The sequence below is a fragment of the Stereum hirsutum genome, assembly GCF_000264905.1.
Source record: "Stereum hirsutum FP-91666 SS1 unplaced genomic scaffold STEHIscaffold_31, whole genome shotgun sequence".
Lineage (NCBI taxonomy): Eukaryota > Fungi > Basidiomycota > Agaricomycetes > Russulales > Stereaceae > Stereum > Stereum hirsutum.
Genome location: NW_006763161.1, coordinates 9,806 through 26,566, shown reverse-complemented (window position 1 = coordinate 26,566; position 16,761 = coordinate 9,806). Strand labels below are relative to the sequence as shown.

General features: G+C 50.9%; 6 protein-coding genes and 1 non-coding gene across 7 annotated transcripts; 2 read left to right on the top strand and 5 right to left on the bottom strand.

Annotated features, from left to right (window-relative positions):
• Positions 1–60: 60 nt before the first annotated feature.
• On the bottom strand, positions 61–5,382 carry STEHIDRAFT_163962 (uncharacterized protein; the record flags this gene model as incomplete). The annotated part of the gene is made up of 11 exons (XM_007311697.1): positions 61–324; positions 501–617; positions 1,169–1,306; positions 1,392–1,745; positions 1,830–1,972; positions 2,021–2,243; positions 3,089–3,484; positions 3,536–3,820; positions 4,877–5,026; positions 5,091–5,200; positions 5,244–5,382. 11 exons carry the CDS (start codon positions 5,380–5,382, stop codon positions 61–63), a joined length of 2,319 nt encoding a protein of 772 aa, XP_007311759.1.
• Positions 5,383–6,380: 998 nt separating this feature from the next.
• Positions 6,381–6,995, top strand: STEHIDRAFT_163961 (uncharacterized protein; the record flags this gene model as incomplete). Its single annotated transcript, XM_007311696.1, has 3 exons — positions 6,381–6,767; positions 6,830–6,891; positions 6,953–6,995. The coding sequence occupies 3 exons, from the start codon at positions 6,381–6,383 to the stop codon at positions 6,993–6,995; spliced, it is 492 nt and encodes a 163-aa protein (XP_007311758.1).
• Positions 6,996–7,433: 438 nt separating this feature from the next.
• On the bottom strand, positions 7,434–8,093 carry STEHIDRAFT_116763 (uncharacterized protein; the record flags this gene model as incomplete). Its single annotated transcript, XM_007311695.1, has 4 exons — positions 7,434–7,548; positions 7,715–7,735; positions 7,809–7,930; positions 7,974–8,093. The coding sequence occupies 4 exons, from the start codon at positions 8,091–8,093 to the stop codon at positions 7,434–7,436; spliced, it is 378 nt and encodes a 125-aa protein (XP_007311757.1).
• A 689-nt stretch (positions 8,094–8,782) lies between these two features.
• On the top strand, positions 8,783–9,118 carry STEHIDRAFT_23522 (uncharacterized protein; the record flags this gene model as incomplete). The annotated part of the gene is made up of 2 exons (XM_007311686.1): positions 8,783–8,887; positions 8,936–9,118. Coding segments are annotated over 2 exons (288 nt in total), but the record flags the coding sequence as incomplete, so codon positions are not given.
• Positions 9,119–11,981: 2,863 nt separating this feature from the next.
• On the bottom strand, positions 11,982–12,056 carry STEHIDRAFT_t384. Its single transcript has one exon. It is a non-coding gene; the product is annotated as a tRNA-Ile (tRNA).
• A 1,674-nt stretch (positions 12,057–13,730) lies between these two features.
• Positions 13,731–14,479, bottom strand: STEHIDRAFT_163959 (uncharacterized protein; the record flags this gene model as incomplete). Its single annotated transcript, XM_007311694.1, has 3 exons — positions 13,731–13,979; positions 14,056–14,118; positions 14,186–14,479. 3 exons carry the CDS (start codon positions 14,477–14,479, stop codon positions 13,731–13,733), a joined length of 606 nt encoding a protein of 201 aa, XP_007311756.1.
• A 299-nt stretch (positions 14,480–14,778) lies between these two features.
• On the bottom strand, positions 14,779–15,279 carry STEHIDRAFT_163958 (uncharacterized protein; the record flags this gene model as incomplete). Its single annotated transcript, XM_007311693.1, has 1 exon — positions 14,779–15,279. One exon carries the CDS (start codon positions 15,277–15,279, stop codon positions 14,779–14,781), a length of 501 nt encoding a protein of 166 aa, XP_007311755.1.
• Positions 15,280–16,761: the final 1,482 nt, after the last annotated feature.

The window sequence follows — 16,761 nt, the reverse complement described above, 5'->3', positions numbered from 1 at the left end:
GATGTTTGGGCAGTCGTTGCAGAGGTTAAGATGGAACGTGTCCGGTCTTGAGAAGTGCACTTACTTGCGAATACTCGTCAGGTCCTTGGGGGTGAGTGTAGCCGACGTCGCAAGGAATGGTGTATATGCTGCGAATGCGCGAAGGGTTCCCAGCTTAGCGTAGATCTCGCGAAAGCTATCACCCCACTGCGTGATACAGTGCGCCTCGTCGAGGACGAAGGCTCCAATGCGCTTGGCAAACGTTGCTGTGTTGAGCAGAGCACAAAGTTTCTCATGCTCCAAACACATTCGGAGATGTAATGACGACCGAGATACGGCCGTCTTCTATGTCCTGAGAGGTTGTCACGCATGGTGGTATGAATCGTGATAGCATAAACAATGCACCTTCAGTATCTTGTAGGAGTAGGTCTTCCCGTTAAGGGCCACTGCGGAGAAATGACGTGCCAGTTGATATCCCTCCATCAGGCCCCGAAACGCAGTGCAGAAATCTTAGGACTCACCTGGTCGGCTTCGAGAGGAATGAAGGGCGAGACGATGATCAACACCTTGGGATTTGTCTTCTGGTTTGCCTCTCCTTTTGCTTTATCCCTATCCTCCTTTTCTTGCTCAGATCTCTGCTAGTAGAAGAATAGCAGCAACATGAATGCGATGGTCTTCCCGGAACCTGTTGGCGCAATAAGTTCGCGATCGATCCCTAACACCAAGCACTCCGCGATGTCAAGTTGCCAGTCGTGAGGTGTGGTCTTGCCAGATCCGACGCTTTGCCGGTGTGTCGATCATGATGAAGAGTCAACCGGCACCTCGCCCATTAAACGACGCGTCGCTCTCAACCTCTTCCCACTACACCTCCACGCTCTACCACTCCTCAACGCGATCCATCGCTGTCAACCTCACGATCACTTCCCCTTACCTCATCTCGCAAACCGTGTTGCCAACTTCGAAGAACCACTCGACGCGTCTCCAAGCAAGGTATCGCGATCTAGTACAGGTCGTACAGTGCAGACTCGTTCCCGGGAGGAGAAAGAGAACATCACGACCACTTACGGTTCACATCGTAGGTAGACCTAGACTTGAGCCTACTTGTACGGGTTGCGGGTTTTGATTTGAGCATTGTTTGTACATAAAACATATAGGTTTTTGCCCGTCCATTTTACGCTGAGGGGCTTACAATGACCTCGTCCTCGAGGCCTTCATCTCCGAGTGCCAATGATCCCTCCACAAGAATGTTGGGTAAAATAATGGAGGGTAAGATGATTTCCTCCTCGTCTTCCTCATGCCCTCCCTGCAGCTCCTGATCCAGCATGTCCTATGTCGAACAGTATCCGCTTGATAAAGTCGCGGATTTTGGAGCCCTTTGCCATCATCGCGTAACCCTTCGAAAAGTCGTTCACCGCTGTGTGACCCGGGTACCGACCGGCACGATACTCGTGCAAATCGTGCGCTTCCATCTCCTTGGTAAACTCGCGTATCGCTGCCACCTTCTTCTTACGTCGGTGTATTTGGCTCCGTTTGTTGAGACTGACCGCAGATCGCAATACTTGTCGTATCCCGAGGAAGGACCGAATGTTCATCGAGACCACCTGTCGGAAGAACTCTCCCCCAAAGGTAGCGTCTCTCTGTTGCGACATCTCCTTCAGCTGCTTGATGTTGTGCTCCTGTAGAAGATCCATCGGAACCTGCCCGCCTAAGTAGCCCGTCAGATTGCAGAGCCAGTTGTTGAGAACGTCTTCTTGAAGTGAGTCAGACTATTCGAATTCGAAGTCGCAGGTGAAGAACTATTCGAACAGTGGGTTAGTGTTTACAGATAACACAGGAGAGGAGTTACTGACCGACATCACGTTCACTGCCCGTCTTATATCCTCATCGGCCATACTCCACTGAAACTCGTAATGAAGCAAAGAGTTGCGCGTCCGAAGGATGACGTTTGCTAGAACGGTGTCGCCCTCAGCCGTCCAAGCCCCGGGCATCTTTACTTTTGACGGTGAATCTCCATTTTATGGATTGCCTTCGGGAGACATACGCTGAGTGGCATCGCCACCGTGGAGGGCAGTTTCGTACGCGGTAGACGTCGCATACTTATCGCAAACTGCCTTCGCATGTGTCATGAGATCCTCAAAGTCCAGGTCGCTGTTTTCGAAGAAATTGTCGAGGTTGTCTGTGTTGAGGTGCGCCCTATGCTGCTTATTAGGTCTTGTCTCGCCATTGATAGGCAAGTTGACCTTACATCCATGCACAGAGAGCATCTACCTTCAGAGTATCAAGGTTGAGGCAGTGCTGGGTCGGGTAAGAATCAGGCTGCTTGATGTTTTCACCTTTCGTCCGAGCAAGACGTTTGACGAACGGTATGAGGATAAGTGTTCGGCGGTCGTAGTGCCCCAATGTACGCGAATGATGCATTCGATGTCTGCCCATCCCTCCATAGTTGAATGTGAGTGATAATACAACCGTAGCGCGAATAGCCGTGTGGGCAATCGTTGACGAACTGTTTCAAGACGCGGAGTCACTCAACGGACGATTGGTCTAGGGTTCCGACAAAAAGTCCACAGTGGGTGTTACGCCGTGTTATTAACTTGGTGCCCCCCGCGGGACTTTTTTACAGGTGTTAAAAACACATTATTGAAATAGGATTAAATGTTATTTTTGTCCCCAGGTGCTGCCAGTTTCTGGAGGGCTTTCAGAGCACTAAGAGTCCTTTTGATCGCTTTTTCTTGGAGCCAATTCTACAACACATCCAAAACACGTCCGCTCGTGGTATGTGAGGTCGTTGACGAAAACACCCACCGTACTTAAACTTGGACGTGGACAAGAGTAAGCTGTGGTGAGAGAGTCGGAATATGGAGTCAGCGTCATGGAAATCGGTTCGGGTAAAGGTGTGTCTAGGTCGGTTTAGGGATTCGAGAGGATGGAGTACGACGGGGAGCGATCAGGAATTCGAAAGCGTCTTCCCTGAATACGGATCTACTCCGGACGTCTAGATTTCTTACGCTTTTTTTTACAGCTCTATAAACCAGTGTATCGGAAGGGTTGTTGATAACAGGTTATAAACAGTTATTACAGCACTGTTTTACAGCTGTTATTAACAACTGACTTCTTGTCGGAGCCCTAGATTGGTCCCCACCGACGATGCGAAGGAATCTATCGACCTCGTCCTTTGGCAAATCCAGTGGACGTAGTCATCGAGGACCTTCGCAGTCTCTGCCTTGAGATCGCTAGTAGCCATTGGCGATAGCTTCGTCCTCCGGCTGTTGCGCATTCGGTCAAAAGCGTTAGTTGTGCCGAGATGAAGAGTAATGAGTTCCTGATGGTGAGCCGAGCGTTCTACATGCTCAATCAAAAAGCTGACTATGTGGAGCTCGATGATGAAATGTATGCTCTTGAGATCAAGGCGGTCGCGTAACGTAGCAAGCGTCAATGCCTTGCGACGACCTTCCTCCAGTGTCGTAAGGAGGTTCGGGGTAGAACGCCTTTTCGGGTTCGCAATCTTCTACTGCGAGCTGAGTGACTGCCGTTCCGTTATACATGCGATCCTTTTGACCAAGATCGGGATCGCCAGGACGGAACATGCGGTTGATATTGTCGAAGATGAGCATCCAGAACCACCGAGAGCACTCCGCTGTAAGCTTTCACGAGCTTTGCTGGAGAGTATACGAAGAAAGTCGAGGACTGAACTGTAGGAGACCGAGAAACCAAGACGGTTCAGGATGACGTAGACTTCGACTGCGGTGGTGTGCGAGAATAACCAGATGCCGATGATGTATTGGAAGAGATTTGCATGTAAGTTTCGGACGTTCATTAACATCATAAAGACTGTCAGGATGATCTGATGATGCAAGATGAGTGTTGATGATAAGTTCTCTCGTATAGCGTAACATCCCCTTCCCAGCCTGTGTAGGCTTCCCCGAGACATAGGCCGTATAGCAGTGCTATCCATCCTCTGTGATGGCCGCTTTCGGCCGCGTGTTATTAGGCGTAACAGCAGCGATGAGAATGCGTAACAAGGTGGGTGCTCCCTTTTGGATGAGTCGCAGTTCACAACTCATGTTAAATGCATCGAGCACTGCCCAGCAACATTTCTCCTCGGGAAAGTGGAAACCTCCTTCCTTCGAAGACGCCTTGTCCATCTCTTCACCCACCATCGAGTGGCAGACCTCTTCCACAGCTACCTCCCGGATATGATGCCGAGCCATGTTATTTGAGTCTGGCCGCTTCACGGTGCTTACATCTCTGTTCTTCGAGTTGTGGACATTCTTCGGCTACAAAACATTTATGAGTCAGCTGTAACTGGACGGTATATCCTGCGTGGACCTTCGTTCTACCATCAGGGTGAGCAGCGATCATCGCTGTACGGACAGGCGTGTTTCGTGGGTCGCCTCGTACTGCATGTGCGAGTGAGAAGGCGATTATGTGGTAGCCTGAGCATTTGAACATCGTGTGCGTGCACTTACGGATCTGGTCTGTGTTTTCTTCCCAAGGTCGTTGAGCATGTCTCGTCAACTTTTGATTCTCTGAGGAGTCCGAGCTCTGGGTGAAATGCGATGAACGGTGCTGTCTTTGTCGCTTGTGTGGCCAGCAAGTGGCCGGTCCTGGTGGTGAGCAGTTTTTGAAAGAGCAACATGAACCATATGGTCGTATTGGTATTGGTCATCCAACGAGAATGGTTCCCATGCCATATAACAGTGTCGCTATATAAATAAAAAAAAGTGTATGCCTTCTCAATCCTGCACTCCCAAAGCTCTCAAAGGAATAAAATAAAAGAAAGCGAAATCGCCCTCTTTCATTTGTGAGTGGATACATGACACGAGCCATACAGAAGGATCCAGTATAACGAAATTCATAGACAATTACGGCGTTGAGGCCTTTTCCAGTAAAACTGCACCCGACCGTGTCCGCCAAGATGGTCTATGGCAGAGGCCTCAAACATGTCCTTCACATAGATAGCATCACCCTGCATCACCATGTCCATAATAATGACCAGCTTCTCGACCTTCCTTTCTGCAAGCAGGTGTCCTAGACTCTCAAAACCATCCTGATACCGAGAACAGAACATGGGAAGGGCTAGTATCTTCATCAAAACCGTCCATAAAACGAACCTCTAGCGTCTCTAAAATTCCCGTGGCAGGAATGACCTGAAGAGCAAGATCCAGGGGCGTATCGAGCTCCAGTTCGATTGTCTTGATAGATGGAAGGGTGGGGAAATAGCCTGGATAAATAGCGTCAATCCATGAGGATCTCATGCCACACACGAGCTTTAGGCAAGAAAACCATCTCAAGACTCACACATATATGAGAGAGCAGTTCTAGTTGACTGTCCCTGCTGATGGTATCGTCGTCTTCAGGGTCGTCGTAATGAGTGGCCCAAAAGATAAAGTTACGGGGACGCATGGATGTAGGGACGTGCGTCAGGATGGAGACCCCTAAGCTTCCCGCATACTGATCGCAGACAAGAGACGATAAACCGTGCGCTATTCCTCATCGTAATGGTCAGCACAGGCGGTCAATTCATGAATTTTACTCAACTCACCTTGCGCCCGCGGCAGGGCGAAGCATGGTCACCTCCATCTTATCAGTAAAGCGTCCGGGAGTAGGGCCGATAGACAACGGATACGAAGAAGGATCTACGAGAATGCGGACAGGACGGACACGGAGGAGGATATGAAGGTGAGATTGGAAAAAAAGTGGCGAGGATGACGAGGGTTGAAGAATGCATGTACTAATACCTTGTACATGTAGACATGGAGACTGTGCTCCATCTTGAAAACATCCTTGTTCGTGGTGAAGTCGCCATCTTGAAGGAGCTCGCTGCCATGAAGACCACCCATGTTTTCGACCCCCTTCCTGCGTACAATGTCGACGAAGATATGATCCTGCCTAAGGAGTATGAGGCGAGGCTCAAAGGTGCTACGATCGTAATGACTCATGTGTTGACTAAATGAATGGAAAGTATCAGAGGATTCATCTAGCCTTCTTGTGGCGAGGGCTGTTAGTGCTCTAGTGTAATAGCGGAATGGTGTCATAGTGGCCGAATGGTGATATCGGAGATGCCTGCAGCGAAGTTGAGCTCGCACCTGGGCCAGTTTAAGTATTCGTGGCTCCTTTTGATCATAAGCGTACTGAGGTGCGTGTCATAAAGTGAACATTTGTATCTACTTACCGCAGGAATAAGAATGAGATCACCTCAACGACGGCCTCTAACCGATGATGGCCTTTGTGCGATTCGGAAGACGCAAATTGCAACCTAACTATATCAGATTCTCACGTCTAGTCCCAAATGGACATAACGCGACTGTTTGCAGTACTCTGGTCACGCATGATGCACGAGACCATGTATGATGGCTAGCAGCGCGAACAATAAACAACTTGAACCCACTCCGAGCTTCCCTATGGCCCATAACTTCGATCAGACCGCTCTCGCTGAGCTACAAGAGAAGTTTACATTACTCGAGTCGAAGACAAACGCATGCTTAGACACTCATGAATGCCGCCTAAGTGAATGCGCTGAGAAGATCCAGGAGCTCCAGAGCATGGTCGACAAAGTCAAGCGCACTCAATCTGCTCTCAGCACCGCCCTCGCCGAATTTGAAATGCAACTCGCCAGCTCTTACTCGAAACTCGCGAACCAGACGGCCGAGCTCTCGAATACCATGGAGGGCGATGTACACCATATCAAGCATACCATGGATGCATTGGAAGCTCGGACCGACCTACGCCACGACAGACTTTGGAACATGGTACTAGAACAGACTGAACGCGGCTTATGCACACTGTGTGTGGGTGGTATTTATTTTTGTATAGCACTTCGCGAGACCCTGAATACACGTATTGTCTTCAGACGAGAAAGGTTCCTGCTCCCTCAGAGGACGTGATGGCACAGGCTCGTGGCCGTAGTGCACGGTAAGCACTGTTCATTATTAGCCGGATCTACCTGGAGGAGCTAATCCAATATTGCCCTCAGCGTTCGGGAATCATGGGAATCACTTCAGTCGGGCGAGCCGTGATTGATGTCGGTTATCTAACACCCCATGGTAAGGGCTGTCCAATAAAATCGGTGTTTCCATGTATTCATAGATTCTCTTTCCTTATGCTTAGGGCAAACTGACGGGTTATATACGACTGAATCACATTACATTGACACGAGTTTGAGCGTAACCTATACACCTTCCGTTTTCCGTCTTTGCCACTGCATGTTTCTCTTCCCAGGAAGGCCTTCAACGAGGCGACCTAAGTATACGACCTCATGATCGTGAGCTCAAAGGACAGAGGGGTGAATCAATATCCACAATTGATTGCGCAGTGCTAAAAGCTGAACGACATTCCGTGTGGGAATTGGTTACGATTCCATGAGTTTACGAATGAATCGTGTATAAATGATTTCTTTTGCGTCTTTTCTTTCAGCATGGACCCCCGCCTTCCTTTTTTGGATTATCGAGCAGAATTCACACGGTGCCCTGTGGCGGGTGGCCACTGGTGCACGCAGCATCGCTCACCTTTGCTTTTGCTCTCTCATCCCCTTCATACACTTCTTCGCACTCTGCATGATACTTTATGGGCCTATCATATTATTTGTCGATGTTCAGCCCGTACAAGATGTCCTATCGAGTCCTCAGTGCCATCGCCAATGCTTTCGGTCAGTGATAGCACCCGCCCCTTCTCTTTGCACCACTACCATCTTCCTCTTCGTTCGCTCCTCCTAACATATCTAGATACTCACACTCACACAAACTTCCTCAAGAACCATCTACAGTTGAACCAAGAAGGCTGGTGGGTTGTTCATGCTGATCTTCAGATGTGACACCCCAAAAGCAGCTCACGCGTGAGCTGCCGACTGCTCTACGCGTGTTGCCACATTATCTTCGTGTTTGTCTCTCGCTTTTCTCTCCTGACTTTTTTTTTGGCCTTTTTCACAGTCCTTGACCCGCTCGCTGGCTGTTATCTTGGAACGTTCAACCATTTCGTCTGCAGCGCCATTCACACACGTCTGCATCAGCCTCTACACGTCCCTCCACGTCTTCGGCAACACATCCACCCGACAATCCGACAAGCTGTTCAAGCGTCATCTTAGCACCCCAACGGGTGGGCGGCCGATGCTCCTCCATTGAACATATTGCTCACCAATTCATCCCACCGCACCATGTCCGTCAACACCAACTCGGTCTCTTGCTTCCTGAACCCGTATTCCCTCGATGGCCACGAACTGCTTCGGGTCTCACATCCCATCCGTCGTCAATCGACGCAACCATCTCATCTTGCAACCGGTTTAATATCAGTCGCAACGTCCGCGTGACGATCGGCGGTTGGAGCGTTGTCGGTGCGGGAATTGGCGGCGGTAAGGTTTCCTGTGCCTTTACCGTTACTCTTACCTCTGTCCTCATCATCCTCGCACACCGACACCGTTTTTCATCACAGCCTACGACGAGCAAAAGGCCTAGCTCAGCCTCATCGCCACCTCGCCACCGCCAGTCGCCGTCGCCCGTGGAGCAGAGGAATCGGAATACCGGAAGGGCCAAAGTGTGACCTGCGGGGAATCTGCACGGGACGAACTCATTCGAGTCTCACTCTGCAGCATCGGTCATGACACAGGACGAAGAAGACTGGGAGGACCACTGCAAGGGCGGCTACCACCCCGTCCACATCGGCGACTCCTTCTCCGACGGTCGCTACCTCGTTGTCAGAAAGCTCGGCTGGGCCACTTCTCCATCATATGGCTCGCCAAAGACTCGAAGTCCGTCCTCTCCTCACCCTTTTCATTCAGTTCACTTTAATTTAATCCATCAGCAGACTCAACCGCCATGTCGCCCTCGAGACCGTCAAGTCCGCCCCGAGATACACAGAAACAGTGCTAGACGAGATCAAGCTCCTCCAACGCCTCATCACCTCCACCACTCCTCCCGTCGTGCCCACCCCGTCCAACCCACACCCCGCGCCCCCGCCCTCCCAGACCCACCCCGGCCGATCCCACGTCATCTCCTTCCTCGACCACTTCAGACACAAGGGCCCGAACAGAACCCATGTCTGCATGATCTTCGAGGTCCTCAGCGATAACTTGTTGGGGCTCATCAAGCGCCATCAGCGCAGGGGCGTCCCGCAGACCTTGGTCAAGCAGATCGCGAAGCAGATCCTTGCTTGGGCTTGATTATATGCTTAAGTGTTGTGGTGTTATTCATACCGGTCAGTCATTCCTCCCTCCCTTCCTACATATCCTCTTTTCTTGCCTTTGCTTTGTCGGGTATATTTCAGCGTGTGGCGAGAGATGGTGTCGCTCGCTCCACCCCGCCACACTCGGCTCCCCACTTTCTCAAGGCGACACTCGTTCGTATCCGTGTCCACGAGTTATATTTGCCGCACACTGCCTTTCCTTCCATCACTGTGTGTTGCTAGACCGTCTTTGTTGTTGGAGAGTTAAGATCCGGGCCATGTTCATGGCCATGAGTACGCGTTACGCGTTCGGCAGACTTGGATGTGGGTGTGCATCGGTCACCGGCCAGTGTAGAACGCAGAATTCAGGTCGCTGCATAATGCATGACGGGCAGCAGAGGAGAACGAGCCGTTTACACCTAGGAGCGGATATATCGTTGCGTTTCGATCGTTCGTGCCGTCTCGGTATAGCCGGCCGTTGGATTTTGTTTGTGCACAATGGGCTTTGCGATGTTCACATCGCTCCCTGCGACTGCGTCTGTGAGTTATGCCACGTTCGGCCAAATGGGTTGAAGCTACATTGTGCGTGCACGGGCAAATAAAGGAGAAGGTGCTAATTCTGAGTGTTTGCGTTTGTGTTTTGCCCGTGTACGAGTCGACAGTCGATTGTTCGTTCACACCGTCTTGGGCCTCTGCGTCTGCGCTTTTCGACGCTACGTCTGCGTCTGTGTGTGGCACGGCGCATTTGGCCTATTAAAAGTCGGCAGAAACAAAATAACCTGTCGACCGCTGGCTGCACTATACCGCACCGGGGGGCAAAGGACAAGGACAACGAGTCGTTTGCGCTCAAGTGGGAGGCAGGCAGTGGACGGTTGGATGTGTTTCGATTGTTCGCGTCGAGAGACAGTGTGTGGTTGAAGTTGAATTGTGTTTGTATGCGCTTGCCTTGCCGGCGCTGCCGTTGACAAAGATCGCTGCCCTCGTCCGCGTTTGCGTCGACAAGTTACGCCACATTTCGACCAAGGGGGCTGGGCTCAGATGAGATTAAAGCTATGGACGGATCGCGGTCTTGTGCATCATGAGGCAGCAGAAGAGAAGGAGCCGTTTAGGCTCTCGCACTCAGTCCGTGGCACGAGTGACAGTGGACGGATGGATCGTTGCGCTTCAATTCTTCGCGTGTCCCCGATCGGACTGTGGGCGGATTGTGTTTGTATGCGTTTTTTGATAGCGATGATGAAGGTGGCTGCGCGATCGCCGTGTGCGTCTGTGGTGCGCCACATTTGTTTGAATATGCGGATCGTGAGCACGGTGAGTGTTAGATATCTGCCGATATGCGCTCCTTTGCACTGACCATTTGTATGGCACGCTTTCGTTGTCTTATTGGTATAGGGTATACCCACGCTGAACGAGGTACGTGCATATGATACATACGTATCTGTGCATCGACATCTAACCTTCTTGCGTTCGTCACGCTACAGTCTGCCAGTGTCGGAATTGATGAAAATGTGGCATTGTTTTCATGTAGTTCTGATAATTCAGTTCTTGTTTGCAAGAGGACTGTATTTACATCTGTCATCAACCTGACGGGAATCGTCTCCAGGCCATGCGAAAGCATGGCTATATAAAAGACAAGAATCAGCACTGTGCACCAAAATCCAGTTGAGTACAAATGACTTTACACGGGGAAAAAATAAGGTGGAATCGTACTGCCATGCTGGCCCTCCACTTGTATGATTTAGTTTAATTAACTGGCGAGATCAGATAAGCATGAAAGGAAACGCTCGACGAATTGGTCGGCATGGCACGAGGTGCATTCGAAGCTAAGGAGCGAGGAGGTAACACTACAGCAAAACTTCCAATCAGAATGACAGCCGCTGTCAAAACGATAAATAACCCCCAATATTTTTCGAGTGCGCCAAAGACAATATACTGTAGTAGTTTTACGACCAACTGTTCATCACACATCACGCGGGGGAAAATCTGAGGGTGCCGATGAGCTCCGATTAGAAATCGAGTTTCATCGGGCAACCCCAACCCTACAAATTTTCTAATCAGGCGAAGAGGCTGGTAGCGCTTGAAATGAACTGCAAAGGAGGAACGTACAAGCACCGGAGTGGCTGATGCCTGCATCCCTAATGCTCTAACCAAGAGTTAAAACGATCCCTCTAAGTCCCTCCTATCGTTCCACGAAAGTGTTGTCCGTCATCGTAGAGACAGAGGGTTGATGCTGTGCGAAAGGACGAGCCTTTGCGGGGACGCGAAAGCAGACGAGCACGACCCAAGCGAAGGAAAGCTTGTTGGCCAGGTGAGGCGGAGACCTAAACGGAATGCCAGGCATGTTTTTGATGCAAAATGAAGCAAGAGCTTCAAAGGTATGCGGGTACAGTTATGTGCAGGACGATGAAAGAGATGAGCGCGTCAGTCGGCGCGGAACACTTTAAGGCAGGCGTAGTGCCCTTCTAGATTGCTTCACACATACAGATTTTCTCTCTTCTTCCTTCGACTGCCTTCTTTCCTGCTCACGAATGAGATTTGCGGCCTTCGATGACCGCCGTCCCAAGCCATGGTTCATGTCCACTGATGCACGGGCTCTTCCAAGCAGTGCGCAAGACCTCCAAGCTCGTGCAAGCTCTTGGACACCTTGGAGCGATTTGCACCTTTGCTGATGACTCATGATCACCAATGAGGAAAATTCACAGACATGCTCTACCTTCGAATTTCTATTTTTTACGACCAAACAGGTCCACTCAGCTTGAATTGGAGTGTAGGCAAATTAAAAAGCAAAGAATGATAAGTGATCAAATGAGAGAGATGAGTAAAAAAAAATTCGGACTCTACACGAATGAACGTGCTGCATCGAGAGTTGAACTCGAGACGCCCCCTCCATATATAGACGGCGTGTCCACCAACTGGACTATTACAGCTCAGGTATTTTTCGTACACACAGTTTCCATACAGTACTACAGCGTACCCAGATGTGCAAATTTTGCGGCGCTCGAGCTACTGTACTCTTTTATCATGCACCTGTACCAATATAAGTACACAGGCATGTGACGAAAACTCTAAGCTACGCTTGACGATTTTATCGGGATTTTTTACTAGTAGGCTATGCTGTCGTCGACGTCGAGCGCGTCGACGAATGCTTGCACCCAGTAATGCAAATTTTCACTTTTGGCGGGCCGGAAGCCTTCCGACGCGCGTCGCAAGTCAAAAGTGCATACTTTCGACATTTTCGAGCATTTTGGCGGGACATTCTCGATTTTCGCTAAACAAAGTACCCAGAGACGATAGTATACTCTATTTACATGTTGAGGAATATTTTCAGGACGAACGGGGCGAAACTCGAGGAGTAAAGTCCATGCTGTACAGTTCTAGGCTGCCGTGGCGCACAGCCTGCTCGTGGCATACATTGACTACATCAGGAAAAACACCCCTTCCTAAACTCTGCCTGAATCGGAAGTCGCATCGCGGTGGTGGCGCTGGCCTAAGAGCTGCCTAAGAGCTGCCTAAGAGCTGCCTAAATCTGCCTATAGTTACGGGGTCACCTCGAATGCGATTCCCAAGCTCTGTGTGCGTACTTTTAAATCCCTGACTGTTTAATGCTAAAACCACTTGTCTATACGACTCTCTTGGAGTATGCATGTCAATATTGTTGTGTCATTGATCTACTGTACATACTCATACTAAATACATTGCGAGGGACACGAAAATCGGTGAATAAAAAGTCAACAGCATAACGAAGAATACTGGGCCTCAAGTGAACGTGTGATGCGCCATGGCCATGCCAGTGTGCCTAGGAAAGACCGTGAACCAGACGGCAGGAGACTTGCACGCGCAGAACAAGGCTGTCCACGAAAACGACGTACCTCGCCTAGTCTGCCGAAGTATACATCACGCAGCCTCCACCTATCCTTTCAATTCCTTCGCCAAATCCTCCTGGTCCCTATTCCTCGGCTTCGTCTGCGCCACCCTCCACACGTCCCTCTGTTCCCCTGCCCTCTTGAAAAACCGCTCGCGCTCAAACACCGGAACGTGAATTCCGTGTCGAAACAGCTTAGTTCGTCTAGGGCATATCTGCTCGAATAGTGCTAGCCCTATCACGAAGAAAGAAGATTTAGCAACAATAACGTGATAGGGAAATAGAAAACGATACGCACATAGCTGTTGTTGGGCAACGTCAAGGAATGCTCACCGACACCGGCACGGACGAGAGACTTGACGAATTCCGAAAGGGCCGGGTGAGTGGGATACGCAGAATGTCCCGATATTGATACCCCGCCTCAAACCCATACCGCCTCACCAACGTCCCCCCGTTCTCGTCCAGCGCCCAAGCATGAACTCACACACCCCCCTGTCCCTGAATGCCACATCAATGGTGGAATACGAGGGGAAACCGAGGTAGACAGTGCACGCGTGGTCGATGTTGAGCGTGGGGGGCTTGCGCTCGAGGTAGCCGGAGAGGTTGAAGGTGCATCTGGGAGTTGGAGATATGCGCGGCGAGGGGGATGGGTTTGAGCAAGCGTTGGTCGGCAATACGTTCATAGAACCCTTCGACGTGAACGCCTAGGGGCGTTTGGGCTTGCGGTTGGAGTTGGATGCTAGGGAGAGGGAGCGGGCGGGAAGCGGGTGGGGGAGGCGGAGGGGTAACGGGTGGCATGAGTGAAGAGAAGGGTAACGGACGGGGGGTCAGCGTCAAGGGCTTCGGGGGAAAGAGAATGGAGGACGGTCGGCGTGTAGAGGCGCTCACCTTTGCCGAACTCTTCGCTCATGTATTTGGAGAGCTTCGTGAACTCGCACTTCGATTTGGTAGTGTCAGTGTCGACCATGAGGTTCTCGATAAGGTGGCCCTGCTCAAGAAATAGGCGACCTTCGTGATACAATGGTGTTAGGATAAAAAGACAAAAGAAAAGAAGATAGACACACCTTCCAGCCCGGGATGAGGACGTCCGATATTTTATGGATGACACCTGTGCGGGATGGCGTGTTCTGAAGATAGCGTTCACGACTGAGGCTGTCTTGGCTCCCGCTGGCGTTGATCACGATCATACCATACGTTTGACGTGAAGATCTGAGCCCTCGAGGGACGCGTAGGTGGATGCAGTCCGGTTCGTGAGGAAGGCTCAGACGACGTCATCGTCGATGTGGTGCAGGATGACGTTTTCGAGGACGGGTTTGGAGGACGCGGACAGGAGGCGGTCGCTCCGAGTATGTTGAGACGTTGAAAGGCATCGTTACGCGAGATCAGGAGCACCGTGCGTGGGGCGGTCTTCAGGACCTCGACGAGGGAGGCGGAGAAGATGGTGATGAGGTAGGAGGAGAGGTTGAGGTCGAGGAGGGAAACAGCCATTGCGTCCGCTTGGGGGACGAGCGATCGGGGAGATGAAGTGGATTAAGATGTCTCTTGGAGCACTAGATTTGCGTGAGTATACATGCAGCGTTGTGTTACTATTAGTCGAACAACCGACTTCCCAGGGTCTGCGATGAGGAGTACTAGGACAGCACATACGGAGCTAGCTATCGCATCGTGGCAGGAGAAAGGAGGTGGCGGAGGTCGATGAGGAGCTGGTAAGAGAGTGTGAGCCGGTGGCGGACGAAATAGAAAACAGTGATAAAATATCAACGAAAGGGAATGACCTTACGAGTGCTTTACACATCCGCCGGCGTCCCGAATTCATGCAGTCCACCCTTCGCAGCCAGGACCTCAGCACTTGGCCGCTCATGCTCCCTCCTCACTGGCCACATTTCCGACTCCGAGTCTTGATGTGACGGTTCGATCAATATGTTGGGGCCGCCGAATACGATATCGCATTCGGGTATGCAGTGAATAATGCGGGCGGGTGGGCTGGTGATGATGACGAGGTTAGAAATGCTGGATGATGGGCCACAGGTTACGCAGATGGCTACTATGTCTGATTGGGAGGAAAGGGAGGTAGCGGAGATCGACGAGGAGGTGCTGACGAGAGAGTTTGCGGCGGCTGATGAGATTGAAAGGGACTCACCTGAGCCATCATTCTGCTCCTCCGTGGCGGCTGTACCTTTCGTCAGGCCTTCCTCCATTGCCATACCCTTTGTACTCGCACGGCTGTTGTCCAGGGAGTTCGCGTGCACGATGTAGGTCGAGCAGGAGACGAACAAGAGGTGCGTCATCGCCACAAGTTCGCCACGTGTTTGTTTGGTCGTGCACGTGTTTGGCTTGTGTTGACTTTCGCGTCGAGTCGCGACTTGCGCTCGTTCCTCCCCAATTCCTCCCTCCCTCCATCCTTCGCTGCTACTCTTCCACTCTCCCTGACTGGTTCGCCCTGTCTTCCCTGACCCCGTCGGGCTCCCCTTCTTCTGCCTTCGCTAACAGCGTACTCACCCTCGCCAACCCGTCCTCGTCCCGTCATCATCGCTCAACGACACCCGCAGCCAGCACGGTCAGCCCCATCTTCTTCCATCACCTGCCGACATCTATTTGCTCGCCCACTTTGCTCGCACACTTGACTCGCTCACGCTCCTTTCTACCTCCTCATTTTATTATACGCAGCTTACGATAGATGACGACGCGCTCATTTTAGTATGGTAACCGGGACTAGACAGCTCGTTAAATGAAGAGTTGCCGTGCCGCGCCGACCCGATGCGAGCTCGGACCCCAGAAACTGCTCTTTCCGGAAAGTAATCTGGCCAGTTGTAGCCTTTTTCTCTCTTTCCGTTGTGCATCCCCCGGCACAGCTGGTACAGTCTCTCTTATACGATAGAGCACACAATATATATGTTGTAGGTTGGCTATCTATCTTTGCACGTCCCGACTTATACATTGCCGGTTCCTGTGGTAGTACTAGTATACTTATAGAATACACATTTGAACGTTGAGCCAGGTTCGCACATCATCGTGTGTGGATAAATGAATTCTTCGCATGCCATAAAGCACTCTCAAAATCCCGGAGAATATTGAAGGCGAGGTAAATATCTGACAACGTTGTTTCAGAAGGCCACCTCTGCCAACACCGATTATTCAAACTCCGTTCGGAACATTGCGCTCACGCCCCTCTCACTTCTTGGATCTCTGCAAATACTTTCTTCGAACGAACGAGGATTTTAGGTGCGTATCTGACCTGCTGCAGCTGCTTGTACTCACCATGCCATATTCTGGACCCCATCAGACAGCAATATTTCTGGTATGTATACGGCGCATTGTTCAGCCACCAATCAATCACTGTTGGCATATCTTGGGCATCTCTTCCTCGCTACGTAGATATCTGGTCTGCAATGCACACGTTCCTGGTGGAGCCCTGTGGAGCCATCATCCAAGTGTACATACTCGAACAGCCTAATCTTGTGGGTCTGCGTGATTTTGCAGAAGGTGGCGAAGCGATAAGCAACGCTCGGAAGAGTTTGCTAACACACAGTCGAAGGCGAGCATGTCTATGTCTTTTATTTTGAACAAGTTCTATTCCTTTCCATTCATCCTTCAATAAGCCCTCATTGTTACTCACCAATCACCCACTTACTCACCCTGTCGCTTGTAGAAACGACATCAATAGTATAGCGCCATCCCGTAGCCCTCGTTTGAATATAAAGCGGTATGCGGGATAAGCTACCCGAACTGTTAGGGGTCGGTCGAGGTAGAGATTGAATAGGGGGACTCTT